This window comes from Megalops cyprinoides, chromosome 21 (genome assembly GCF_013368585.1).
Source record: "Megalops cyprinoides isolate fMegCyp1 chromosome 21, fMegCyp1.pri, whole genome shotgun sequence".
NCBI lineage: Eukaryota > Metazoa > Chordata > Actinopteri > Elopiformes > Megalopidae > Megalops > Megalops cyprinoides.
The window spans coordinates 1,738,165-1,765,675 of NC_050603.1; the positions used below are offsets into that span (position 1 = coordinate 1,738,165).

Sequence of the window (27,511 nt, forward strand, 5' to 3'; positions counted from 1 at the left end):
TGCCAGGCCCAGGCCAGAGAGGCTGCCGCCGCTGTCAGGATGACGGATCGCTCTAACAGCGGCTTCAGGTGCAAAATTCTGTCCCTTAGATTCAGGGGAATGAGTCTGCGTGTCAGAGCCATTAGGCCATGTCTCCGCACACGCTGTGCCAGTGCCGTCTCTTCTGCATGGCGGTAAATCTCCGTCCGGTTAAAAGTGACTCTTGGTTCAGTCTACACCCCCCCCCCCTTCTCAAACTGCCAAACTGTCGTTTCCTGACAAGGATAATCTTCACTTGGGGGATTATAAAGTTATCCTGGCGTCATCACTTTTTGTCAGCTTAGCTCATATTAGCCAGCACCCCCGTGGCTTAGCGGTTTGAGCCTTGTATCTCAGTTCAAAGGGAACACCAGGCTTTACTGAGCAGTTCATCCCTAAGTATGTTAAAGCAGTATACCGATCGCTCAGAACGTTCACCCCGCGGCGCCAGGCCCAATCAAGCGCTAAGCACCCGGCGATCGCTCGTGCTATTTTAGGAAAATGAACATGAGGAAGAGCTGTGCAGGTTAGCCGCAGTTCGTTTGCGGTCCTTTTCTCTCTTGCAGAGGAAAATTAAACGGAGGATGGGGAGAAAAGTGATTGTTTGCTTTCCATTATTCAAGCTGACTCTTTTTTTTGAATGTCAGGTTTTCACTTGTAGTCGGTTTCTGTCGGAACGCATTGTTACCTGTGTATGTTTGAGAGTGTATGCCAGCCTCGCTGCTGTGTTTGAACTTTGCGTTGGCGCACAGCACGCGGAACATCAGAAGTTTTATTCGCGAGTCCCACCCTTTCCCGACCTCCTGCAGGGAATACTCTCTCTCTCTCTGTCAGCCCGTGCTGTCAGGCATGCTCCGTCAGCGTCAGAGAGGCCGTGAAATACCGCCTGGGTTTGTAATAGTCTGGAATCCCCAGGAAATTGAGCATCAACACGTCCTTGTGTGCTTCAGACTCGAGTCTTTGGCTTTAACAGCATCAGCGTTCGGTCAGATTTCCCCTATTACTCGTCTTCAGTCAAAAAAAAAAAAACCTCAAAAAGTAGACAGAACCATTATTCACTGTCAGTGAGATTCGCAGAAGTTGTGCCTGACTGAAGCTTCATACTCTTGCGCACACACATACTCTCACATACTCTTGATTTCATGATGGAAGTATGAGTTAATGAGTTATTCTACCTTAATAGAATCGCTACAGCGTTGCCTGTAGCTGCTGATTCACACCCTACAGACTCATAGACCTTTCATAGGCAAATGAAGCAAGTGTCACTGTGTGTACGATGATATAAAGCAGTGTTTCTCAGTCCTACTCCTGGAGCCCCCCTGTCCTGCGTATCTACCATCTCTCCTTGCTGCTTGATTAAATCAGGTGTGCTCAGCTAATCCAGAGTGCCACTGATGAGTTCAGTCAGGTAGGCAGAGCAGGGAAAGATGGAAAACGTGCAGAGCAGGGGGGCCCCAGGAGCAGGATTGAGAATCGGCGATATAAAGAAACTGTACACATAATGAAAGAAATTCGGTCCTGTATGTGCCTCCATACATGAGCTGAATGCATTGCTAAGTTGTTCTGCAGTTTAGGTTTTTCTGTCTGAAATATCTCTGCGAGGGGGAGGTTGCTAACCTCTCTGCGTGTGTGGGTTCCAGGTTGCTATGGTGTGGATGGTGAGAGCGACTCCATCATGAGCTCGGCGTCGGAGAACTCGACGGAACCCTGGTTCTGCGACGCCTGTAAGAACGGGATCAAGCCCAGCTGCGAGCTGTGCCCGAGTCAGGACGGCATCTTCAAGGAGACCGACGCCGGCAGGTGGGTCCTTCTCATCAGCTGCGAGCTGTGTCCGAGTCAGGACGGCATCTTCAAGGAGACCGACGCTGGCAGGTGGGTCCACCTGAGGGGCGCTTCTCATCAGCTGTGAGCTCGGCCTCCGAGAAACGCAACAGAGGGGAAAAACTCCGGGAAAGAGTGTGGTTGGACACATCAAGGACCCACCCTCGTCAGGCCTGGGGCCGTCCTCTCTCCGTTTGTGTCCAACCAAGCGCTCTCCCTGGGATTTCACCATTCGTCAGAAAGGCATCCGGCTTTTGCCAGGGTAACTGATGAGTGGTTTGAATCTCCTCCTGGAGAAGCACATGGAATGGTGATGGAGAGGTGTGTTGGGTCCGGGGGGGGGGGGGTGTAGTTTGAGGGCATCCCGGTCCATCTCAGAGCGGGGCAGTGCGTTCCCCCGGTCAGACGCCCTCCTGTAAAACCCGGAACGTCTCAGACCGCCGTGAATCAGGGCGATTTCCTCCCCCTGCGCTGTGCAGACAATGCCTCAGAAAAATAATTTCAGGCACCCGGCAACGGGAAGAATGCTGTCTCGCTGCTGCATAAAGGAGACGCGCGGGGGGGGTGCAGTGTGGGGGGGGGGCTGAGGGGGGGTGGGTGGGTGAGAGAGCGGAGGCTCCCGCCGCGTTATCGCCCTCACCCCCCCTCAGCCAGCCTGCAGCTGAATTTACTACTCCACTAGAGCATGAAAAACACAGCAAATTAAACTGAGGAGCAAAGGCTTATGGGAGATGGATATCTTTATATTGGACTGAGGATTCTCTTCACCAGAAGACAGCATTTAAAATCACGTCACCCTCCCCAGAACGGCGGCGTTTGGGCCGGGCAGAGGATGTGGCTGCGGTCGGAGACTCTTTTTTGACGGTTGATAAGTGACTGGCTGCAGGTTTCTGCGCGTTATTAAGATATCAGTCGGGTGTGAATCGTGCCCTGGAGCGGCGGCACATCCTCAGGGTCTCCTCTCCTGATTACGAGGATGCGATAATACACCTGTTTTTACACGAAATGTCTCTTAACGAGACCCGTTTTCTGTGGCCGTGCTTGTTCGATACACGTCACATTTTGAAAACGCACAGAAGATTGGACACTGGGTTTTAGAGAGGCCTGCCAAAGAAATCAGCCTTGCTCTGTTCATTAGAATGAGGCCCTGTCGAGTTCGTTAGAATGAGGGCCTGTCGAGTTCGTTAGAATGAGGGCCTGTTCCACAGCCTTTGTGAGCAGGCATAAAGCACACCCTAAAGCATGTCATCTCTCAGGCCGTTTATGGCCCTTGGTTTCACCTCGGCCGTAAAGCACCTGAGACGCATTCTCCTCTCAGCCTGGTCCAGCTCCTTATCTTTAGTGCTGGTTCTCACTGCAGTCCCGCACAGCGCTGTGTGGTGGTTGTTGTGATGGTGTCATGTTTTTGTGGTGTGTGTGTTGTGTGTGTTTTTTGGATGTGATTGGTGCGGAGTCTGTGTTTGTAGATGTGTCTGTGTTGCGTGTGGGCTCTGCCTAAGTGGGGTAGTGGTCTGTTACACTGTTTCTTTGTGGCTGTGTTACGGTTGCGTTACGGTTGCGTTACGGTTGCGTCGTGTTCCTGTTGTTGCAGGTGGGTCCATGTGGTGTGCGCGCTGTACGTCCCGGGAGTGGCGTTTGGAGACATCGACAAGCTCCGCCCGGTGACACTCACAGAGATGAACTACTCCAAGTACGGTGCCAAGGTGAGTATCAGCTACATTTCACACCACTGGCTCACTGTGAACCAAAATTGCCGCTGCATGGCACACGGGCTCATGACTGTGTTGGTTTAGTTATGAAGAACAAATGTGCTGTTTATTACGACGTATTCATGCTTTCCTTTTACAGTAGATTTGGTAGTTTTTTAGCAGAGCCTGGTTTTCACACGCGTGGTGCCAGAGGAAAATGTGAACCGTGGACAGGAACAGGAAATGGTTTTGCTTTTCATAGAGTTGTGCATGTTCTCCTCGCAGTTTGAGCTCTGTGTAATGTGGCGAGCAGCGGGTAGCAGGTATCGGGCGAGGGGTGAGGGTTAACGCCCGCCACGCCCTGTGTTGCAGGAGTGCAGCTTCTGTGAGGACGCCCGATTCGCCCGCACGGGCGTGTGCATCAGCTGCGACGCCGGCATGTGCCGCTCCTACTTCCACGTCACCTGCGCCCAGAGGGAGGGGCTGCTGTCTGAGGCCGCCGCAGAGGAGGTGAGACCCCCGGGGGGGGGGGGTGTTGGGTCACATCCCGGGTGGGTTCAGCCAGTAAAGTCTCCCAGGCCAGGCCAGGCTGTCCCGTCCAACGCATTGCACTGGCTGGCGATGAGAGTTGTCGGTGGCCTGGCGCTCCCTCTCCTGAAATGCATTGTGGGAATCGTAGTGTGAAAACCAGCCATTGAATTTGGGCACGTGTATCAGAGGAATGCTTATGGCTTCATCCAGCGCTGCTTCACAGATGTAAAGGGTGTGACTACAAACTGCTGCTCCTCAGAAGTACCGGGTGCAATCATGGCTCTGAGATCCGAGCCATTTAAAAACGCCGCTGCCGTCCATCAGCCAGGCCGTTGCCATGACAGCGACTGCAGCGGTTATAAAGCACGGAGAAGCAGTGGGATATCGTCCATTATGGGCTGTAACGTCCCGTCTCCCTGGCGATGGGCGTTGCGGGGGGGGTCTCGTGGGGTAAATCACAGGAACGCTGCAGAGTGCTGGGAGCCACAGGACCAACCCCCCCCCCCACCCCCCCGCCTGCTGCCCGGGGCGAAGCACAGCACAGGATCAGAGCGGATCAGTGTCAGAGCCACAGTCAAAACCTGAAGGTTGCGTGTTGAGGATTAAAGCCAGTAAATTTGCTCTCCGGGCTCTGATCCATGTCTGACTGGCGCTCTGTGTAATGTGGCACTGCGGTCCTGCCCAGTTTTAATGTGTGGCTGAGTCAGGTCAAGCGCAGGACTCTCACTGTGTTCAGTGATTAGATGTTCAGAGACCTGGAACATCAGCAGGAGCCTGTGCTCTCCAGGACCAGGTGTTCCCCAGGGCCTAAGGGGAACGCGTTGTGAAGCAGCCTCAGATAGATGCAGTCCAGCAGGTTTATACAGCTCTCTGTGAACCGTTAGCACTCTTAATGAACTGTTACCGTAAAGGATGGATCATGGATCTGTTAAATGAGTTTTAATCAAGCAGTGAAGCACCTGGCTAAAGGATAGATGCAGGCGATGCGGCCCTCCAGGGCCAGGGTAGAGTAGCCCTGCAGGTGCTGCGGCCCTCCAGGGCCAGGGTAGAGTAGCCCTGCAGGCGCTGCGGCCCTCCAGGGCCAGGGTAGAGTGGGCCTGAGTAGGTGAGTTGTGCATTCCGCCGGTGTCCGCGGCGGTAAACAGTCCACATACTGCAGACTCAATGCAATCCCATTAATGCAGCCAGCTGTGGAAGAGGCTCCTATCAACAGGTGAGCGCGCTGATAGCATCCGCCGACACCTTAAGCCTGAACGATTCTCTCCCATTCAGCGCTGCAGACCCGGGGGGGGGGGGTTCACAGCAGTTTAACCTGCAGACAGTGCTCTGGCCTGAGATGGACACTGTTCTGTGTCCTACAGGATACCAAGAGACATCAACTCCTATAATGAAAATTATTTCCAGTAATTAATAATGACCTTCTAGTGTCTTTTTCTGTTGAAGCAATCCCAGTCCTGGGTTTCTACCGTGATACGGACATGTGATTTGAACTGGTATCTGTTTTAAGAGTATCAATAAGCTGATACTTTTTTAAACATATCAGCTGTGTCTCTTACGCTTGTCACGAGATCAGAATGTTCCGTTAGAGATTAATAAAGTTTAAGTTGTGTGTAATGAAATCCCGATGATTGTGACCCTGAGGTGCAGGGAAGCTGTAGAGTGTGTGGTACCCAACACACACACCTGGGAAAGGACAACCAAACACAATCCCTGAGTTTCACCTTCTGCTCATGCAATTCTTTTTAATGAATGTTAGGTTTGTTCCAGCAAAGTTTATGTTCACTGTAACAGGGCAGGATATGCGCTCACAAGTGCCCATGCATGACGGGTTCAACACACTGTTGTTATATATAGTTCATGTAAAATTTATTTTCAGGTCCTTCCAGGGATAATTTTTAAAATTATGGTTTATGGTTGGATGTATTGGGGTGTTCCAATTTTATGAAGGATTTCACAGTACTGAAAAGTCAGTGCATAGCTGGAACGCTGTGAAACCATGGAGACGCAGTGGTGATGTTGCGATGCTCACGCCGGGTGCCTTCTCCGCGCTCTCTCCCAGGACATAGCGGACCCGTTCTTCGCCTACTGCAAGCAGCACGCGGACCGCTTCGACAGGAAGTGGAAGAGGAAGAACTACCTGGCGCTGCAGTCGTACTGCAAGATGTCTCTGCAGGAGCGGGAGAAGCAGCTGACTCCCGAGGCACAGGTGGGTCCGAGGGCAGGAGTCACCGCTGAGGTGACGGAGCCAAATCTAAATATAAGGTTTAAATGTAAGCTAAAGCGTTACGCTGAGTTACGTACTGCTCACTGCTCGTTGTGTGTGTGTGCGTGCGTGCGTGCGTGCGTGCGTGCGTGCGTGCGTGCGTGCGTGCGTGCGTGCGTGCGTGCGTGCGTGCGTGCGTGCGTGCGTGCGTGTGTGTGTGTGTGCGTGCGTCTGTGTGTGTGTGTGCGTGCGTCTGTGTGTGTATGTGTACGGAACGTCTGTGTGTGTGTATGTCTGTGTGTGTGTGTGCGCGTGTCTGTGTGTGTGCGCGTGTCTGTCTGTGTGTGTGTGTGTGTGTGTGTGTGTGTGTGCGCGCGTCTGTGTGTGTCTGTGCATCTGTGTGTGTGTGTGTCTGCGTGTGTGTGTGTGTGTGTGTGTGTGTGTGTGTGTGCGCGCGTCTGTGTGTGTCTGTGCATCTGTGTGTGTGTGTGTGTGTGTGTGTGTGTGTGTGTGTGTGTCTGTGTGTGTGTGTGTGTGCGTCTGTGTGTGCGTCCGTGTGTGTGCGTCCGTGTGTGTGTGTGTGTGTGTGCGTGCGCGTGCCCGTAGGCCCGGATCTCCACCCGTCTGCAGCAGTACCGGGCGAAGGCGGAGCTGTCCCGCAACACGCGGCCGCAGGCCTGGGTGCCCCGCGAGAAACTGCCCCGCCCCCTCACCTCCAGCGCCTCGGCCATCCGCAAGCTGATGCGCAAGGCGGAACTCATGGGCATCAGCACCGACATCTTCCCCGTCGACACGTCAGACACCAGCGCCAGCGTGGACGGCCGCCGCAAGCACAAGCAGCCCGCCCTCACCGCCGACTTCGTCAACTACTACCTGGGTACGGAACAGGGGAGTGTGGGAGTGGAAGAGGGGAGTGTGGGAGTGGAAGAGGGGAGTGTGGGAGTGGAAGAGGGGGAGTGGGAGTGGAAGAGGGGGAGTGGGAGTGGAAGGGGGGAGTGGGAGTGGAAGAGGAAGAGGGGGAGTGGAAGAGGGGGAGTGGGAGTGGAAGAGGGGGAGTGGGAGTGGAAGGGGGAGTGTGGGAGTGGAAGAGGGAGTGTGGGAGTGGTACAGGAGAGAGTGGGAGTGGTACAGGGAAGTGGGACTGGTGAGGGGTAAGCTTCATGTGTGTCTGAAGGGAGTCTGTAGTGTATATGAAGGGATTGTGATGTTCGTTATGTGTGTGTGTGTGCGTGATCCTCTGTGGAAGCTGGTTCTGATGGGCCGTGCTGCTCTGCTCTCTCTGCTGGGTTTCAGAGCGGAACATGCGGATGGTTCAGATCCAGGGGAACATCTCTGAGCAGAAGAACCTGAAGGACAAGCTGGAGACGGAGCAGGAGAAGCTGCACGTGGAGTACAACACGGTACGACCACAACCCTGCGGTCACAGCCCTGCGGTCACTGCTCAACAGCGCGGTCACAGCCCTGCGGTCACTGCTCAACAGCGCGGTCACAGCCCTGCGGTCACTGCTCAACAGTGCGGTCACAGCCCTGCGGTCACTGTTCAACAGCGCGGTCACAGACCTGCGGTCACTGCTCAACAGTGCGGTCACAGACCTGCGGTCACTGCTCAACAGCGCGGTCACAGACCTGCGGTCACTGTTCAACAGCGCGGTCACAGCCCTGCGGTCACTGTTCAACAGCGCGGTCACAGCCCTGCGGACACTGTTCAACAGCGCGGTCACAGCCCTGCGGTCACTGCTCAACAGCACGGTCACAGCCCTGCGGTCACTGCTCAACAGCACGGTCACAGCCCTGCGGTCACTGGTTACAGCCACAGTCACAACTCTGCGGTCACTCTTCAGCAGCTCGGTCACTATTCAATAGCTTGGTCACAACTCTGCAGTCATTGTTTAGCACTGCGGTCACAATTGTCTGCAGGGCTACTCTACCCTGGTCCTGGAGGGCTGCAGCGCCTGCAGGGCTACTCTACCCTGGTCCTGGAGGGCCGCAGCGCCTGCAGGGCTACTCTACCCTGGCCCTGGAGGGCCACAGTGCCTGCAGGGCTACTCTACCCTGGCCCTGGAGGGCCACAGTGCCTGCAGGGCTACTCTACCCTGGTCCTGGAGGGCCGCAGCACCTGCAGGGCTACTCTACCCTGGTCCTGGAGGGCCGCAGTGCCTGCAGGGCTACTCTACCCTGGTCCTGGAGGGCCGCAGTGCCTGCAGGGCTATCTTTAGGTCATTGTTTCAGTTTGACCAGCTCAGCCTCCCTCCCCAGATCTGAGAGCACTAGACAGAGGGCTGGAGTGGAGTAGCCCTGGTCCAGAGGTGTTCCCTGGGTAACAGAACGCACCCACTGTGTACCGCTACAGACTGGAACCCCTAAAGGAGGGCATTCACATCATCTACATTACGATGCTCTTGGAAGAAGGAAGCCCTGGAAAAGAGTAGGATCAGTGAGAATGATTGAAATGATCTTCGGCCCGTGGAAGCATTACTCCTGCGAGCGGAGCCGTGAGCCGCGGTGGCGTGGGGAATGACGGGCGGGAGGAGGAGGCGGAGTTAATGTGCCGTTCAGTCTGTTGCGCTGCATAATCAGAATTATTAATGGAGTGTGTGCTGTTAATTGTGTCACGCCTTGCGCTTTAACACGACTCCAGCCTTGCGGAAAGAGAGACGCTCTGCAGGCCCACCCGGGCGGGGGGAGAGGGAGAGGGGGAGAGAGAGGGAGTGGAAGAAAGAGAGGGGGAGAGGGAGGAGGATAGACGGAGAGAGGGGGAGGTCTGAGCCCCTAATCACGGGATCTGCCAGAGTCAGGCACAGTGCTCCAGCATGATGTGTCACAGGTCCAGCTGTGACTGTGGAATCTCATACGTGTCTCATCTTTGTGCTGTGAGTGTGTGTGTGTGTGTGTGTGTGCTGCGTGTGTTTTGAGGTGTGTGGGGTAATAGTATATACAGGTGTGTGGAATAATCATACAGGTGTACATACTGTGTGTGTGTTTGCCTCCCCAGCTGTGCGAGTCTCTGGAGGACCTGCAGAATGTGAATGGGGTGCTGAGGAGTGAGGGCCAGTCCATCTGGACCCTGATGGGAGGCATTGTGGGACAGGTACGTACCTGAGCCCCCCCCCGGCCAGGGGAACGGGGGCCCGCCAGCCCGCCAGGGGAACTGGGGCCCACCAGGGGAACAGGAGCCTGCCAGGGGAACGGGGTTCCGCCAGGGGGACAGGGGGACAGGAGCCCGCCAGGGGAACAGGGGCCCGCCAGGGGAACAGGGGCCCGCCAGGGGAACAGGGGCCCGCCAGGGGGAACAGGGGCCCGCCAGGGGGACAGGGGCCCGCCAGGGGGACAGGGGCGTGCCAGGGGGACAGGGGCCCGCCAGGGGAACAGGGGCCCGCCAGGGGAACAGGGGCGCGCCAGGGGACAGGGGGACAGGGGCGCGCCGGGGGACAGGGGCCTGCCAGGGGGACAGGGGGACAGGGGAATAGGGGCCCGTCCTGTATCTGAAGTCCTGCCGTTACCGGAGACTGACTGACCCGCCAATCACGTGGCCAAGGGCATGACAGCCGTGTTGCCGAGCGACAGCCAGCGATCACGATTGCGTGATGTGTGTGAGACGCAGCGCAGAGAGAGGTCTCCCATGGCCGCTCTTTATCAGCCCGTGCCAACACACACACAGTCTGAAAGAGGGTGGGGCTTATAGAACAGAGGGGCGGGGTTTATAAGTGAGGCGTGGAGCACAGAGGAAAAACTGGTTGGCGCATGAGAAAGAGGTGGACCTTAAAGGACAAAGGGGTGGGGCATATGACAGAGGGGGGGTCTTAGATCTGAGAGGGTGGGGCTTATGTATGGGAGGGGTGGGGCATATGACAGGGGGTGGGCCTTATATCTGAGAGGGTGGGGCTTACACATGAGAGGGGTGGGACATATGACAGGGGGTGGGTGTTATATCTGAGAGGGTGGGGCTTGCACATGGGAGGGCTGGGGCATATGACAGGGGGTGGGTCTTATATCTGAGAGGGTGGGGCTTACACTTGGGAGGGGTGGGGCATATGACAGGGGGTAGGTGTTATATCTGAGAGGGTGGGGCTTACACATGAGAGGGGTGAGGCTCACATGTCAGAGGGCTGGGTCTTGGAGGACGGGGCGTGGGGTGGTAGAGTGAGGTGGGGAGCAGCAGAATGGTGATTAGAATGCTAACCTCTGCTGTGGACAGGCAGGGGTTCGAGTCCTGGGTGGCACCTTGCTGTGGTGCGGGGCTCCGGTGATATGATTGTAACACCGCATGTGGGAGCCGTGAGGCTGGAGGGATAAATAGCGCAGTAATGTGTTGGGAGGACGTGGTGGAGCTGAAATGCTGCTGTTCTCACAATGACACTCATAAATCACATCATTATAAATGTGCAACCTTTAAGCAGCAGCATCAGTCAAAACCGCAAACGCCTCTGTGTCGTCTGGTTTTCCTCTTTCATTTGCTATCGGTCATTTGCTACATTACCTTATATTATTGATGTCCTCAGATATCTACATCCTTGTGTTTTTGCTGGAATGCTTTATCTTTATGTCTATGCTCAGAAGTAAAATGAAACTCCACACTGCTGCTCTGACCACTGCTCCACACTGCTGCTCTGACCACTGCTCCACACTGCTGGTCTGACCACTGCTTCACACTGCTGCTCCACACCACTGCTCTACACTGCTGCTCCACACTGCTGCTCTGACCACTGCTCCACACTGCTGCTCTGACCGCTGCTCCACACTGCTGCTCTGACCACTGCTCCACACTGCTGCTCTGACCACTGCTCCACACTGCTGCTCTGACCGCTGCTTCACGCCGCTGCAGGGAGATTTTGAGCAGAATTTGCGTGGAGCTTGGTGTTATTGCTGTATGACTCCACCTGAACCTGGCTGAGCTCAGGAAATGACTTCTTTAATATAGTCTGCTCTTGGTGTGCAGCGGTCCGTAGGGATTTGATGGGATTGCCGGGGATTCACAGTGATTACAGATATCCAGGTGGAATCAGTGGGATTCACACGCCAATCATGGGCTGACTCTTCTCCTGGATTATCGCCCCCACCCCACACTCCCCCCACCCTGCCCCTCTGTCTCACTCTACTGCTCTTTAATACAATCACTCATTCATCCATCTACTCCCTCTCTCCTTCCCTCATTTATCCATTTATTCATTCATGCTCCCACTCATTCATGCTGAAAGAAGCAGCCCTGCAGACTGCCTCTGTGACTGACTGACTGACAGACTGACTGACTGACAGACAGGCAGAGCTCCTCCTGCAGTAACCACACTTTACCACCAGAGGCAGTAGAGGCCAGTGTGGAAAGGGCCAGCAGAGTCGGTCCAGCTGAAAGGAACAATGCCTGTGCTGTTCCAGCTCTATGCTGTATTGTGTTTTTACACATTTTTACACATTGCTGAATTTTATTGTCTTGTTCATGGGCTCACGCAGGGGCATCAAACCCACAGACCTGCTTGTCTGTCATTATTAGCATGTTTGTTGTGTGTGTGTGTGTGTGTGTGTGTGTGTGTGCGTGTGTGCGTGCGTGTGTGCGTGCATGTGTGCACACTAACACCCCTCCCGCCCCTGCAGAAGCTGAACTCTCCACCCTTTCTGAAAGCCCCCAAGGAGAGGAAGCCCAGCAAGAAAGAGGGCGGGGCCCCGGGGAAATCATCCAGCCTACCAGCTGTTCTCTACAGGTAAGCTCCTCCCCAGTTTCAGTCCACTGATGTGCGTGTTCCTCTCAGAGACCCGCCCTGTGTGGGTGGCGGTATTTTCTGGCTCTGAGGAGTTTGCATGTCTCCCTGCAGCTGTGGGATCTGTAAGAAGAACCAGGACCAGCACCTTCTGCTGCTGTGTGACACCTGCAAGCTCTACTACCACCTGGGCTGCCTGGACCCGCCCCTCACACGCATGCCCAAGAAGACGAAGAACAGCTACTGGTGAGAGAGGGGAAGGGGCGGGACCAGGGGGAGGGGCCATAGAGCGGGAGTGGCCGGCGTGGAGGGGCCGTGGAGGGGGAGCAGTTCGAGGAAGGGGGGGTGATTGCAGAGAGGGGCAGGGGCCAGAGGGAGTAGGAGGGAGGCTGGGTGGAGGGTGAGGCAGGGGGAGCGGTGGGGCTGCATGGGGGCACGGCGTGGGCGGTGTTGGAGTGGGAGAGGAATATTGCATTTCTGTAAAATGCTTGCACATTGTCAAGACTCCGATGGTCATTGAAATTAACTCAGGTATTTATGAAAGAATTTTTAAAAATGCATTATGCTCTTGCGTGAAGTCCTTCCTCAGCAGTAAAGACAAAGCGTGAGGGCTGTGAGATTGAAAGGCCCTGTACAGCAGGATGGGGCGTGAGGAGAACTGCTGATGGGTCGGTATTCGCACAGAGCCATCGAGCGGGTGAAGTGCTGTGTGTGACGAAAAGTGACAATCGCAAATGAAAGTGTGTCTGTTTGAGCAGCAGAATGCTGGGCCTTCATCTGGGTCTGTCCTCGTCGTGGTGACAGAGGAAGTGTGATTGTGTGTTTCGCTCTCGCCCGTGCAGTCAGGGGCATCCTTGTTCCTTTATTCTGGAAAAGCAGTGGGGCTTTGCTACCAGACCAAAGCAGCAGGACCTCAAAGGCCAGGAACTCCTCCAAGATGCTCATAGATACTGGAATCAATGGAGAGAGGTCCCCATTGTGACCACAGCCTGTCCCCCCCCCCCCCCACAGGCAGTGCTCGGAGTGTGACCAGGCGAGCAGCGATGAGGCCGACATCGCCATGGAGACGCTCCCAGACGGCACCAAGAGGTCCCGGAGGCAGATAAAGGGGCCAATCAAATTCATTCCGCAGGACGTCTCACCTGAACCCAAGAAGATGCAAATGAGGAGCACGGTAAGCACCCAGAGTGGGGTAAGCACCCAGAGTGGGGTAAGCACCCAGAGTGGGGTAAATACCCACAGAGGGGTAAATACCCACAGAGGGGTAAATACCCACAGCACACTACACGTCCACAGCATTGCAAATACCTGTGGCAGTGGCTGTGGCATTGTAATATATCCATTGCATGGTAAATATCATTATTTTGGCAAACATCCACAGTCTGCTAAATACCCACTGCAGAGTGAACCCATGACAGGGTGGATGTCCTTATTCCTTATTCACTATGCACACAGCAGTGTTTTTACCTACATCCATTCTGTGAGTGTCCAAAGTCCAATTTCATAAATCCCACACAAACAGGGAACATCTCATTTGGTGAGGGTTACTGAGTCCGGCCTGTTTGTGAGGGTTTCGGTAAGCAGAGAGGAAGGTCCCTCCTTTGCTCCAGGGTACCTCAGACTGCAGCTCCAGGGTTAGGACCAAAGACCCGCCTGGTGGCGTTTAAATTCAGAGGGGGGCGTGCCACTCCGGGCCGTTAGAGATTACTTTAATAGCGTCTGCCATAATGGGTAAATACTGCGGTAAACGAGTGTCTTTGTTGGTTACCACGGAAATGGGAGGAGGTGCGGGGAGCGACAGGGCCCGTTGGCGGGGCGGATGCTCTTATAACGGGATAATGCGATTTATAACTCAGCATTTATAATAAGCGCCCCATCTGCCCGACGCTGGCCAGCCAGAGGCGACAGATGGAACTGTTTTCACAATCTGTTTAAATATGTCGCCCGGCTGCTCTTCCCTGCCGGGGAGCCTCCCGCCCCTCGCTGCACCTGCCGGCTCGGAGAGCCGTCTCAGACCCGCCTCGCCACGCAGAGAAGGAGCCCGGCCGCGTTTCCGGCACTTCATTACAGAGAGAGAAACCCTGACAATACTGCAGTCAGTGGGCTGCCTTTATAAAAGCCCCCAAACCGCCGTCGCTGAGCAGAGCCCGTCTGGAAGATCCACGGCAGCCATTTTGCCCCGGAACCCTCAGCTGGAGAGGGAGGCGGTCGCTAAAACAGAACGGGACCCAGAGGGAAACCTCACACCTCCTAACGTCAAACTATTTCTTTCTGATGCGTTTAGTGACTTGTGTGTTCCTGCTGATCTGATTCTGTCACTTCTGCAAAGGTTGACTGTTTATATGTTGCAACTGTTCAGATTCTCTAAGCTGCTTCTTTATCAACCAGTTACAAACCTTGCAACCTTTCTAGACCAGTTTTCGAGCCATTTTGCAGTGAGGCAAATGTCAAGTTAGCTAGCTGTTAATTCACCCATTGAACGGGTCACCTTAGCCATCATCGCAACAACTGCACCCCTCCCCGAGAGATTTACCAGAATGGTACGCATATTCCCTGTGCTTCTACCATTCACTTCCCTTCCCTGAATTTCAGTGTGTGTGTCATGTGCTTCCTGGCTGTAGAATGGGGTTACACTGCTCTGTGGGTTTAGCCCTGCTTCTGATACCAGGGCTCATACAGATGGTGAAAATCCTTACATAGAAAGTTAGGAGAGTGGTCAAATGTCCGGTTGCCTTTGAATAAGCCTGTATTCTGCTGTGTTCAGTAAGGCTGTGCTGCTGTGTTCAGTAAGACTGTGCTGCGGTGTTCAGTAACCCTGTTTTGCTTTCAGAGAACCAGAGGCCAGAAAAGAAAGCGTGTCTCCATCTGTGAGGAGGAGAAGGAGGTAGGCCGCCTCCGCCCTGACCCCTGACCCCTGGCCCCTGCCCTGTGAACCCCCTGTGTCAGATGCGGCTGTGTTGCGTTTCCATAGGAACCGCCTCTGCGGGAGCGGAGGCAGCGGCAGTCAGCCATGCAGAAGAAGCCGAAAGCCGACGACACCAGGACCGAGTGCGCAACCTGCAAGGGCCCCGGGGACAACGAGAACCTGGTCAGGTGTGTGTGTGTGTGTGTGTGTGTGTGTGTGTGTGTGCGTGCGTGTGTGTGTGTGTGTAAGAGTGTGTGCGTGTGTGTGAGTGTGTAAGAGTGTGTGAGTCTGTGTGTGTAAGAGAGAGTGTGTGTGTGTGTGTTTGTGTGTAAGAGTGTGTGTGTGTGTAAGAGTGTGTGAGTCTGTGTGTGTAAGAGAGAGTGTGTGTGTGTGTGTGTGTGTGTGTGTGCATATCTGTGATAGAGAGTGTGTGTGTGTATGTGTGCAGAGAGCAGGAGGAATCACCTAAATTAGCAGAAAATAATGTGTAAATTGTTTAATGAAGAGTGTGTCTGAAGTCACTTAAGTAGCACAAAGCAGCATAGCAGTCTGGCTGCACACCCATCCTCTATGCAGACTGTGCTGTGAGCCCTCTGTAATGCCGGTCACACAGATCCAGACCAAGGGCTGCATCTCCGTCTAACATGCAAGTACAGTGTGGAGCACTGGTAAGGAGCAGGGCTCATAACCGAAAGGTTGCAGGTTCACTTCCCCGCTGGGCCACTGTTGCCGTAACCTCTAGCAAGGTATTTAACTTAACAATTTCCTCAGTGAAATATCCAGCTGTGTAAGTAGGTAACGTGAAAATCGTACCCCATGTAAGTCGCTCTGGGTAAGAGCATCTGCTAAATGACAGTAATGGAAAGTAATGTAATAATGTATCACTGCGCTGCTGGTACAGTGCGATGCGGGCGCTTCTCAGAAGCACACGTTGAATTCGGCCTGCATGCTCTGATATCTATGTCAAACACCTTTTAAAAGGATTAACAGGAATGTGGCAGTATGAAGGCTCTCAGTGATTGGCTGTTTTGACCGTTTTTCCCCTCTGTACCTGGTTCAGTCCATTTCACACCTCCTCTGCTGTCATGACTACTCCTGATAAAATTCCAAACGCACACATCCGTCACCAGGTGAGCAGAGTAGCACCACATGTAGAAGTAGGAGGGAGGGGGACGGGAGGGGGACGGGAGGGAGACGGGAGGGGGACGGGAGGGAGACGGCCGTAATCGGCGTGTGACACTTTGTTTGCTGTGGTTGATCTCCATGTGGCCGTTAATAATTTTCCCTCCCGGTTAACGCAGTCCGGTCCCTCCCGCTCCACACCCTCCGATCTGCGCTCCGCAGCTCAGGGTGCGTTTGACGCGCCACAGAAATTACACTGTGCCCGTACGCCATGCCGGGTAGGGGATCTGCCGTTACGCACAGGTACCCCTGCAGACAGGCGCTCAGCGACCTCACCTGTCTGCTTACACGATTTGTTAGGAGTTTGTTCCAGGTCTTTAAATGCAGCGGTGTGTGTTTCTCCTGCAGCAGGCAAACAGCAGAGAAAGCTTCTGCCTTTCTGCTTCTCTCGGTCATTTGTGAAGGTGCACAGTGACTATTCTGTCATCCCCTACAGGCTGTGCTGGGACTGACAGTAGAACTGATGTGACCAACGAGATTACGGTTTGGTTGGGCCGGGATCAGTACAGGACGTTACAGGATCGGTAGCTCTCAGCAGGAGAAGCTCATATTCACAGTGTAGTAATGTTGCATGGTATACTTTGCCCCTAAGGTGTGTCTGGACATGCCTTTCCGCACATACCATAACACAGGAGCAACCTCACCCACCACATACAGGCACATGCTGGTGTAAAAGGCTGTTTTGTACTCTGGTGTCTGGGGACATACAGTGTTACTGTAGTATTTTGTTGGATTCTGACAGTTGGATTCTCTCAAAGAAAAATGAGTCAAATGTGAACAAGCAGAACTGATTTTTTTCCCAGAATTCCCCTCTTCCTCAACACAGTGGTGCCTGTTATAGTATACTGTGGTATTAGATGTTTTAATCTCCTGGTGACATTGAATATCATCCAGTTCATGTTTCATATTTCATGGAAAAACACAAGCAATCATCCAAGTGCAGTCATCGTTTATTGCTCACTGGGTAGCTCATGGTTTGGGGTGTGGCTTATGGTCAGGATTCACGGTTCTGTTCATGGTCAGGACTTGAGGTGAGCTTTGTTCTTAGGGTTTGGGGTGGTGGTTATGGTCAGGGTTAGGGGGTGGTGTTTATGGTCAGTGTTTACAGTAGGGGTTTGGGGTGGTGGTTGCAGTCAGGGTTGGGGGGTGGTGTTTATGGTCAGTGTTTATGGTCAGAGTTAGGGGTGGTGGCTACGGTCAGGGTTAGGGGGTGGTGTTTATGGTCAGGGTTTGGGGTGGGTGTTATGGTCAGTGTTTACGGTCGGGGTTGGGGGAGGTGGTTGCAGTCGGGGTTTGAGGTGATGTTTATGGTCAGGTTCTGAGATGATGTTTGCGGTCAGGGTGTGAGGTCTGCTGCCCTGACTCTTTCTATCTTTGCATTGCACAGGTTGTGAGAGCCGGGGCACCCTCCTCCCTCTAAAAACTCTGGACAGATGACCGTTGGCTTAGAAAGGCAAATTTGACCGTTTGAAGAATCGGGGGGTCGGGCAGGACTTGCAGAGCGTCGACCGTGACCACCCTCCTCCCGTTCCGAACCTCGCCATGGAAAATGGCATGGCTTACAGACGGTCCAGTGAGAATTTCTGGGGAAAAACTGGACTTACTTTCTTAAAAAAAAAAAACTCTCCGCTAATGAAATCCGCGGACTTTGTGCCGGTCATGGATCCGTGGGACAGGAAGGGTCGATGTAAGGAAAACTCTCTCCGACTCCGGCTGGAGGCTCAATGTTTCCGTGCTTTTTGTGGACTTGTTCGTCAACGCTGGCTGGCGTGCCGTCTGTGTGCCTGAGTTTGAGCGGTCGAGCAGTGCCGGACTTTTGGACCTTTCTCTCGATACGGACTTTGTGGACCGTGGAGCAGCTCTCTCTAAGATGCCATTGGCTCTCCTGAACTTTTGTGCCACAAACACGCCCTCTCCACCCCCCCCCCCCACCCCTCCAGGACTCTTTCGTCTCACCTGTGTCGTTTCTGTGCTGCTAGGGATTGTGGGATTGTTTATGCGACTGGGACTACTTGATTAAACTTGGGAGGGCGTCTCTGTGCCGAGGCGAGTGTGCGGGAGCCGGCGTGGCCCTCACCGTCGTCTGAGGCCACGGAGAAACGCTCATCAGGGGATCCGATCGATGTTATTGACTGCAGTATCTGCCGTAATACGGCCCTGACGCCTGTGTTTTATTGCCGAAACACCTCTCATCGGAGACGCTCTTGAACTTTGGGCTGTTGTCCTCTGGTTGTGCTGTGCTGTTCGTACCGCTAGTAGAGAGAAAGTAGTTTATCTCTGTGGAATGACTGCTTGAGCCAGTGCTTCAGGTGTAGATAGGAATACTCAGAATTACGGTAGCAGTAGTGATACGTGTTCAGAAAAAGCCTTGCTTTCCTTAGACAGGTCAGTGCGTGTATGTGTATGTGTAAGTGTATGTGTAGAGACTTTTAGTGGGCCTGTGCTTTTATGTAACTTAAGAATAGGAACACCACAGTGTATTTTTCACATCGCCAGAACTACTTTCCCTCTCTCTCCCTCCTTCTCTTTCTGCCCTTCTCTGCTTTTTTCTTTCTGCTCTCTCCCTCTCCCTCTGACTCTTTCTCTCCCTCTCCCCCGTTTCTCTCTCCCCCTGTCCCTCTCCCTCTCTCTCCCTCCTTCCCCCTCTCTCTCCCTCTCATCCCTGAGGCCCACAGCTTGCTCTGCTGACAGTGTGTCTGTCTCTAAGCCTTACAGTGCAGCTGACAGATGTCATCGGCTGCCCTGAAAGGCTGTTCCTCGGGGTGCTGGGGAGAGAGCCACACTCGCACACTCTCCTAATCTGCTTCTGACTTACGCACTTCCCGGGAGAGTGACCCCCCCTCCCCTTCCCCCCACTCCAGGAAGGCCGAACTGTAATTGCTTGTTTTTTGCAAAATTTTCTTCTTTTGAGTAAATGATTAAATGTGTGGTGTCCCTTCTTTCCCACAATGCCTCTGGGTGTGTGGTATGTCCTGGTACCGGTGCCGTGAGGTGTGTGACTGTGTGTGTTTGGCTTGCTGGTGTCATTAACCCTGTGGCTGGTGAAGAGTCCGTCTGTGTGCGTGTGGACTGTGGAGTTTAGGATTTGTGTGTTTTATGAGGTATTCATTCATTCATCCATTCACTCATTCATTTTCTTTATTAATTCCCTCATCCATCCTTTTCCTCAGTAGTTCTGGTGTATCTGTGTTTTCGGAAAGCCGATGAGCAGCACAGGATACAGGTAACGCCGGTGCTCCTGCGTGTGTGTGAGTACGTGCGTGTGTGTGAGCGCGTGCATGCATGCGTGTGTGCATGTGTGTGTGTGAGTGCGTGTGTGTGTCTGTGTCTGAGTGCGTGTGTGTGAGTGTGTGCGTGTGTCCGTGTGTGTGAGTGCGTGTGTGTGTGCGTGTGTGCGTGTGTGTGTCTGTGCATACGTGTGTGTGAGTGTGTGCGTGTGCGTGCGTGCATGTGTGTGTGTGAGTGTGCACACATGTATGTGTGAGTGTGTAGGATTTAAATGCAACGCCAGCCCTGTACCGCGCCGGCTTTAAATAAACTCTCAACTTTCTCACCTCATCATCTCTGTAATAAATGAGTGTCAGCGCGCTAATTGATTGCAGTGACCCACGGCACCACAGCGCTGCTCTGTGTGTTTAACGCCCTCTGTCATCTTTAATTTATGGCCTGGGACCGGCGGCGCCTCTGAGTCCGTTCCTCCCGGCACACGGGCCGGTGCGAGGCGGCTGGGACCGATGCGCTTGATTCCGGATCACATTCTGCCCGGATTCTGCGTGTCACACTCTTAATCACTGGGGAGTGAAGCCTGTATCCGGTCTCTGGAGGATTCCGCGCCTGCGTGTGAGAGCTGGCAAGCTGGAAAGCGATGCTGCTGAAGCTGTCTGAATTCTGTCAGTAACTGCATTCTTCTCCTCAGTCTTTGGAGAAGTGCTTCATCTTTGGAAGCTGCAAATGGACAGTTACTGCTGAACTCTTTCTAAAGACGATCTTTCGAGACTGGCTAGCTAGCTGGGTAGCCTTACTTTCCAAAACAATAAAAGAGGAGTCGGTGAAGTGAAAGTTAACACCAGTTTGCTGTGCACAGTGCAGATTCGCTAGCCTTTTTCTCTATGAGTTTGTCTTTCTCTTTGAGGTTGTGTTGCGCTAGTCAACCATTCACTTATCCACTACCTATCTCGCAAGCTATTATACTTTTTGACTTTTTGACTTCTGGTTATATTCAGCAGGTGCTGTGGTTATATTCGGCAGGTTATGTGCTATGGTTATATTCGGCAGGTTATGTGCTGTGATTATATTCAGCAGGTTATGTGCTGTGGTTTTATTCGGCAGGTTATGTGCTGTGGTTATATTCAGCAGGCCATACTGCCACTGTTCTCTGGTTATACTCAGCAGGTTATGTGCTATGGTTATATTCGGCAGGTTATGTGCTGTGGTTATATTCGGCAGGTTATGTGCTGTGGTTATATTCGGCAGGTTATGTGCTATGGTTATATTCGGCAGGTTATGTGCTGTGGTTATATTCGGCAGGTTATGTGCTATGGTTATATTCGGCAGGTTATGTGCTGTGATTATATTCAGCAGGTTATGTGCTATGGTTATATTCAGCAGGTTATGTGCTGTGGTTATATTTGGGGCGCCGCCTTGAGTGGGGAGCAGAGGGAGTGTTCTGGAAGAGCTGCAGCCATTCCCATGACGACCGTGTTTCCCATTACGGGCCTGACACCGGGCTGGGAGGTGATTTAATGCCACCATTTTGTTTTTGCTGACTCCCTCCTTTCTGTCCCATTAAAAGACCACACAGAACTGACTGGTTTAGTGGTGCATGCACATGTATGTGCATGTGTGGTGTGTGTGTGTGTGTGTGTGTGTGTGTGTGTGTGTGTGTGTGTGTGTGTGGTGTTTGTGTGTGTGTGGTGTATGTGTGTGTGTGTGTGTGTGGTGTATGTGTATGCGTGTGTGAGGTGTATGTATATGAGTGTGTGTGTTGTTTGCGTGGTGTGTGAGTGTTGTGTATATATGTGTGTGTGTGTGAGTTGTGTGTGTTAGATGTATGTGTGTGTATGTGTATGCCGCGCGTGGGGGCAGGTGATGTAATGCAGGTATCTGCTGTGACACAGCTGTCAGAGGGTCATGGGCACTTTGCCAGCTTCTGCCACATGAGCAGCCAAGAAGTTTCCACTGAAAAGAGGGAAAATGGAGGCATCAGCTCTCCCTGCCCTGCAGCCCAACCCACCTGAACCTGCTAACCTGTCACAAACAGCGTCCTCACACAGGCCAACGAGTTCAAGCACTTTGTCTCTCCCTTTCTCTCTCTCTTCCTCTCTCCTCTCTCTCTCTGTCTCTCTCCTCTCCTCTCTCTCCCTCTCTCTTTCCCCCTCTCCTCTCCTCTCTCTCTCTCTCCCTCTCTTTCTCTCCCTCTCTCTCTCCCTCTCTCTCCTTCTCTCTCTCTCTCTTTCTCTCCTTCTCTCTCTCCCTCTCTCTCCTTCTCTCTCTCTCTCCTCTCTCCCCCTCTCTCTCTCTCCTCTCTCCCTCTCTTTCTCTCCCTCTTTCTCTCTCTCTTGTGTGCTGCCCCTTTGTTTAAAAGGAGCCTCTTTAATAATGTTGCAAAGAGCCCTGAACAGTAAATCAAACAGTGGGAGGTCTGAATGCAGGGTGATGTGCTCCCGGTGCCGCCCGCGCGTTCTGTGGTGCCCGAGTCGATGGCAGCCGCATTGTGCCGCATCGATCCCAGGCCTGTCGTTAGTCTCTGCGCCTCGTTTCGGCAGGAATGGCCCGAAACGGGGTGTCCTTCAGTCAGTGAACGCAGTCAGCAGCCTGTCTGTGTGTGTGTGTGTGTGTATCGGTGTGGGTGTGGGTGTGGGTGTGGGTTTGGGTGTGTGTGTGTGTATCTGTGTGTGTGTGTGTGTGTGTGGGTGTGAGTGTCTGTGTGTGTGGGGGTGTGGGTGTGTGTGTGCGTGTGTTAGTCCACTTTACTTTCCATGTTCTTGCACCTCTGTTACTCGTTCTGTGCTAATTATGTGGTGTCTATTTGCCCCTTCCCGGTCTCCAGTGATGTAGTAATGTGACACATGAAATATGAGCGCAACATTGTACAAAGATTTACATGTCTGACATGACAGGACAGCTGTGGGGCTCACGCAGGGGGAGGCTAACAGCCACGGCGCTCACGGCGTTCCTCTGCACCCGCCTGTGCTGTGAGGCCATTGGTCAGCGTTCATACGCCGGGAAACTCAGGGAAAGCTTATGAAAGAGCGACGGCGTGAGGCTCCTAACGAGCAGCACTCAATCCAGCAGCTGATTGTATGGTGATTAGACAGTCTTAATTGCCTGAAGCACTCCTGGAATGGGGGGAGTAAGTGTGTTTCCGTGTTGGGGGGGGGGGACAATTATAAATGTGCGTGGATCTACCGCCTGCACCCATCCACTCATCCCCCAACCCCAACCCCCCAACCCCCCCCCGCTGCTGCTGCCTGTCCTCCAGCAAGCGGGAGCAGAGATTCCCATCAAAGTTTCCTCAGACAGACATTCGAGAGACGGGGGACGGGGGACGGGGGCACTCAGAGAGCCTCCGGGAAGCAGATAAGCTGGGATAAGGAGGGTGCAGGAGATGCCCCCCCCCCCCCCCGGACTGAACCAAGTGAAACTGATACGAGTCACTGGCCGAGAGGGACACATGTCGCAGACAAAAGCAATCAATTGCGGTTTTACCATCTTAATAAGATTATATCAATCAATACACCTCTGTTTGGAGTGATTGGATTCTGTCTGCCTTTAAAGAAGGGGAAAAAATGCCTATCTTTCCAATCTCGGCTGTGATTAAAGCAGACCCAAAGTGCTTTCACAAGATGAAGGAGTCTGAAGTGTCAGGACCCGGGGGAGAGAGAGACCGGGGTGTGCTCGCGTGCCTGTGGAGTTACCGGCACAAAAACAGCGGGGTGGAGGCTCTGAGGGAGGCTCTGACTGTACTGCAGTGCACTGAACCAGAAGGGTATGGTGTCAAGTCTCTCAATTAATGCTGGGCTGTTTTACAAACTGGCCGTGTCATGTGACCTGGAGGCTTTGTTCCACCAGAGAGCCAGGGATAGGCGTGGGCAGGTCGGCCAGTGGATGACATCGGTGTGGTAGTGCCTGTCCCCTAAGTGGCACCAGCTTCGCTGTGGTGCATTGTGGGGCTTGTAGTGCCATTGGCACTTTGCAGGTCTGTCAGAGCGCATGTTGCTTTTGCCACAGCTGCAGAGATCATCACTGTGAGACTGAGCTGGAGATTTGAAGCAGATATTTTATCATAAAAAATCAAAAAAGGATGGAAGTGCAGAGACATGGTGCCGGTGGGAGTCGCGTCCCCTCAGGTAAGAGCAGCTCGGTACCTTTACCTGTAACGGGCGGCGTAACGCAGCGTGTTCCCTTGCAGGTAGGGGAAGGAGCGTTCTCGCGCTCCTGTGGGAGTGTTCTCCGCAGTTAGCGGCTGAAACCCGCAGGAACAAACGCGGCTTTCTTAGCGCTTAAAAGATCCAGCGAAAACAAAGAGCCGTGGCGTGGCTTTGAATTCCAATTAGAGGTAATCATCTCAGCGGCCTCCATAGGTCCGCATGACCGGGCAGAGATCCTCGCTGCGCTACCCGCCACCGCCGCTACAAAAGCTTCATTAGGGCGCAGTAATTAAAGCAGGCGACAGCAAATCGGTACGCGTGCGGTTAATAAAGCGCGGCTCTCCCCGGAGCGACAGCGCTTACAGCCAGCCAGCGGGGAACACGGGGAGCAGGCGAGAGTCACAGGGAGCGGGACGGGAGTCTCAGGGAGCGGGGCGGGAGTCTCAGGGAGCGGGGCGAGAGTCTCAGGGAGCGGGGCGAGTCGCAGGGAGCGGGGCGATTCTCAGGGAGCGGGGAGAGTCTCAGGGAGCGGGGCGAGAGTCTCAGGGAGCGGGGCGAGTCGGAGGGAGCGGGGCGAGTCTCAGGCAGCGGGGCGAGTCTCAGGCAGCGGGACAGGAGTCTCAGGGAGCGGGGCGAGTCTCAGGCAGCGGGGCGAGTCTCAGGGAGCGGGGCGAGAGTGTCAGGGAGCGGGGCGAGTCGCAGGGAGCGGGGCGAGTCTCAGGGAGCGGGACGGGAGTCTCAGGGAGCGGGACGGGAGTCTCAGGGAGCGGGGCGAGAGTCTCAGGGAGCGGGGCGAGAGTCTCAGGGAGCGGGGCGAGAGTCTCAGGGAGCGGGGCGAGTCTCAGGGAGCGGGGCGAGTCTCAGGGAGCGGGGCGAGTCTCAGGGTGCGGGGCGAGTCTCAGGGAGCGGGACGGGAGTCTCAGCGAGCGGGACGAGAGTCGCAGGGATGGGAGTCTCAGGGAGTGGGGCGAGTCTCAGGGAGCGGGGCGAGTCTCGGGGAGCAGGTGAGAGTCACAGAGAACAGGACGGGAGTCTCAGGGAGCGGGGCGAGTCTCAGGAAGCGGGTGCGAATCCGCTGCATCTCTCTCCAGCTGGTCATTGCTGTCACCTCCCCACTGTAAAAATGGAACATTATCATTGCTATCAGTTACATCTTGTTATAATTCTTATGACTTGCAGAATATCACATTGTTAATACATACATAAATGTAAATACAGAGTTCAGTGAAAGTCAGTGTCAGAACTGTAACTGTGGTCAGACAGGCAAGCGGTATCTTATTATTATATTACACAGTCACAATGCAGGAATGAAAACACAGCCACCTGCCACACTGCCTCCTGATTTGTTTTAATGTGAGGAGGCCCTCTGTTGCCTTGTATCGTTTCACCGTCTGCAGAGAATGAGGCCACCCTCTCCACAGATTCAGGGGAGGAATGTGTCCGCTCTGTCCGTCGGGAAGCAGAGCTGGGAGATTAGGAGCTCTCAGGTGGAACCTGGACGTCTTTAACCTCTGAGGAGCTGTGGAAATATGGGGCAATCCTTGGAGAAAAGGGCCGTCGTGGAGGAGATCTGTGTGCGCCTTGCAGGCCGCTGTGTGTTCCCTGAAGAATGATCCATACCCTGCTTTAACACTGTTTATCACTGTTAACAGAGGAATACAACCTGCTGGAGCTCCACGTACAACTGTAACTGAACTGAATGCAGGTCACTAAGTGTTTCATACTCTCGGATGATCCATGTCATGAAAATACAGGACAGGCCATCTCAAAAGGCCATTTTAACATAATTAGCACACACAGCCTCTTTCTCTTTCCCAGGGTGACACACTTTCTGCTTGGGGGAAACCACACTCAGTGCCAGCATAGCAGTGCCATTCCTTGGGTCTGATTTCAGTGCCAGTTTAAAGTTACTGTCTGCCCTGTAGCTTTCTGCACTGCCCCCTACAGGTGTGCTGCTGGCATAACCGAGATGCACAAAGAGAAAGCTGATTAACCCTTGGCTGTTACCTCATTAGTCTGACTTGTGCTGAAAAATCTGAATCCACTCTGTTGATTAGAACATGATTACTTCATTATGGACAGAAGAGAGGGATAGAGAGGGAGTCTAAAACACAGGCACTACATTGAAGGTTATTCTGACATTTAACCGGTGAATACATTTTGTCCATCTGCCTGCAGAATCTGCAGTATTTTTTTGCTTTTTCAGTTGCTGTTAAGATTCTGCTGGTGTGATGTGAGAGGGTGAGGTCAGACAATTAAGACGTGGAAGGTGTTCTCCTGAGTGTAAAACAAAGTTTATTCCATCTATTTACCCTATTTTTTGTTTTGTTTTTATTTTGGCGCTAGTTACATACAAAGTGTCCTAAGGGCAGTTTACCCATTATGACAGAATAAAATAATAAGAATTTATAGGAAGATACGAACGGCGAATCCTAAAGGAGACAGGTGTGATATACCACCCAAATGACGGTTCACTGCGGTTTACCACACAGGTGACCTCCTGTCCCTGACGTTACTCTTCCAGGTGTGATGAGTGCCGCCTCTGCTACCACTTCGGATGCCTGGACCCCCCCCTGAAGAAGTCCCCCAAACAGACGGGCTACGGCTGGATCTGCCAGGAGTGTGACACCTCCTCCTCCAAGGTGGGACTGGATGTGAGTCTGGGAGGGGCTGGGGGGTGGGCGCCTGAATCTAAGGGTGTAGAATAGGCTTGCTGCTTAGCCTGCCTTTGAGCCAGCAATCAAAGACGATCATTTCAGTAAATACTGAGTTCAGTGACAGTACCTCTACTCGTTGGAGGCTGTCTCTGGGTTCGTATTTTTAAAAATAGTCACATCCCAGAATAGGTTTGTAGTATAGTGTTGCTTTCTAGATGGTTCCCACTGTCACCAAAAGACTGTCTACCTGATCGTCTTTAGATATATATATCAAACAGCTTGGTGATTTTTATTGCACTGAGGTAAAATCCATCAGAACTCATCGGCCAACCCACAGACCCACTCCAAAACTGCTTTCAGTAGTGATAAGACGTGCAAAAAATCCCAGCTATCGAAACTGCAGTGTGCTGGTGGCTACATTAAGAACGTACTGCCTTGGATTCCTGAAAATAGATGTCCCGTTATATTGCATTTATCTCGAAAAAAGAATGTAATACAGTTTTCCAAGTGACTTCATTATTTGAACTTTATCAAACAATGGAATTTGCTTTCTTATTTCAGGACATTTAACTTTATTTCTTATCAGAATACAAAGAAATATATCAAGAAAAAGATAAAATAAAAAAGTGGTTGAAGAAAAATGTAAATTTATTTTAAAAGATATGTGCTTATATTCGGAATTGAATAAAATATATTTGTTTTTTTCCGTGCCTAGCTTCCACTGGGATGTTTTGCCTTAGATTAAATCACGCTGGTGTGTAAGTTTAATATATTTACCTCAAAATGCTCGTTTCTGCTGTTAGAGAGATCGATGCAACGGAGATGGAACAAACCGTTTAGATCAAAACTTCCTCTTTCTTTGGGGAGGAAATATTTCCCTTACAGTATGAGAGGTGCACTTGGTGTTTTGAATGTCTCTGCAATACCCTTGCATGAATTACCGTCCCGCACGCCACGAGGAATCCTCGCATCAGGGCTTATCGCCGCTCTTGGTTTCTTAATTATGGATCAAAGAGAAGGAGCGCATGTTTGAAGTCTTAAGAGCGTTCAGATGGCTGCGCGCGCCCGAGGAAACTGTGCGAACCGGCGGGGGCCGTGCTCGCCGGATTCCTGGATTCCTCCGTCCCCCTGCCCCGGATGAAATATCTCCAAGAGCCTCGGATTCACTGCGCGCCGAGCAGATGTGTCCCTGTCGCGATATGCCCCAGGCCAGGACCTTTTAGGTAGCGCTCCGTTTTCATTTTAATGTTCCAGAAAATGGCAAGTTCCACTGCAAGGATTTTTCTCCTTAAGTAACGTTTTTCTTATTGAATTACGCCGTAATCGCGGCAGCCAGTGCGGCTGCTTCGGAACCTAATTAAGTTCATAAATGTAACTGCCCTCAATTTATCCTCTAAAGGGCAGCCGGTCCCGCGAGCCCCGTGCGTGTGGAGAGCGGGGGTTAAC

At 53.0% G+C, this 27,511-nt stretch overlaps 1 protein-coding gene across 4 annotated transcripts in view; it reads left to right on the plus strand.

Annotated features, from left to right (window-relative positions):
• The window catches only part of phf14 (PHD finger protein 14), a 51,191-nt gene that overhangs the window by 12,536 nt on the left and 11,144 nt on the right, over nucleotides 1-27,511 (plus strand). The window contains exons 5-17 of one of the 4 annotated variants that reach the window (XM_036515721.1): nucleotides 1,659-1,818; nucleotides 3,431-3,542; nucleotides 3,900-4,037; nucleotides 6,118-6,264; nucleotides 6,868-7,138; nucleotides 7,555-7,661; nucleotides 9,254-9,349; nucleotides 11,848-11,954; nucleotides 12,066-12,197; nucleotides 12,963-13,125; nucleotides 14,782-14,835; nucleotides 14,923-15,044; nucleotides 25,933-26,062. In XM_036515721.1, the coding sequence (XP_036371614.1) occupies nucleotides 1,659-1,818; nucleotides 3,431-3,542; nucleotides 3,900-4,037; nucleotides 6,118-6,264; nucleotides 6,868-7,138; nucleotides 7,555-7,661; nucleotides 9,254-9,349; nucleotides 11,848-11,954; nucleotides 12,066-12,197; nucleotides 12,963-13,125; nucleotides 14,782-14,835; nucleotides 14,923-15,044; nucleotides 25,933-26,062 (1,739 nt within the window). Of the gene's footprint in view, nucleotides 1-1,658; nucleotides 1,819-3,430; nucleotides 3,543-3,899; nucleotides 4,038-6,117; nucleotides 6,265-6,867; nucleotides 7,139-7,554; nucleotides 7,662-9,253; nucleotides 9,350-11,847; nucleotides 11,955-12,065; nucleotides 12,198-12,962; nucleotides 13,126-14,781; nucleotides 14,836-14,922; nucleotides 15,045-17,425; nucleotides 17,963-25,932; nucleotides 26,063-27,511 lie in introns of those variants that run through there. The other 3 variants (XM_036515722.1, XM_036515724.1, XM_036515723.1) reach the window with 3 other exon arrangements.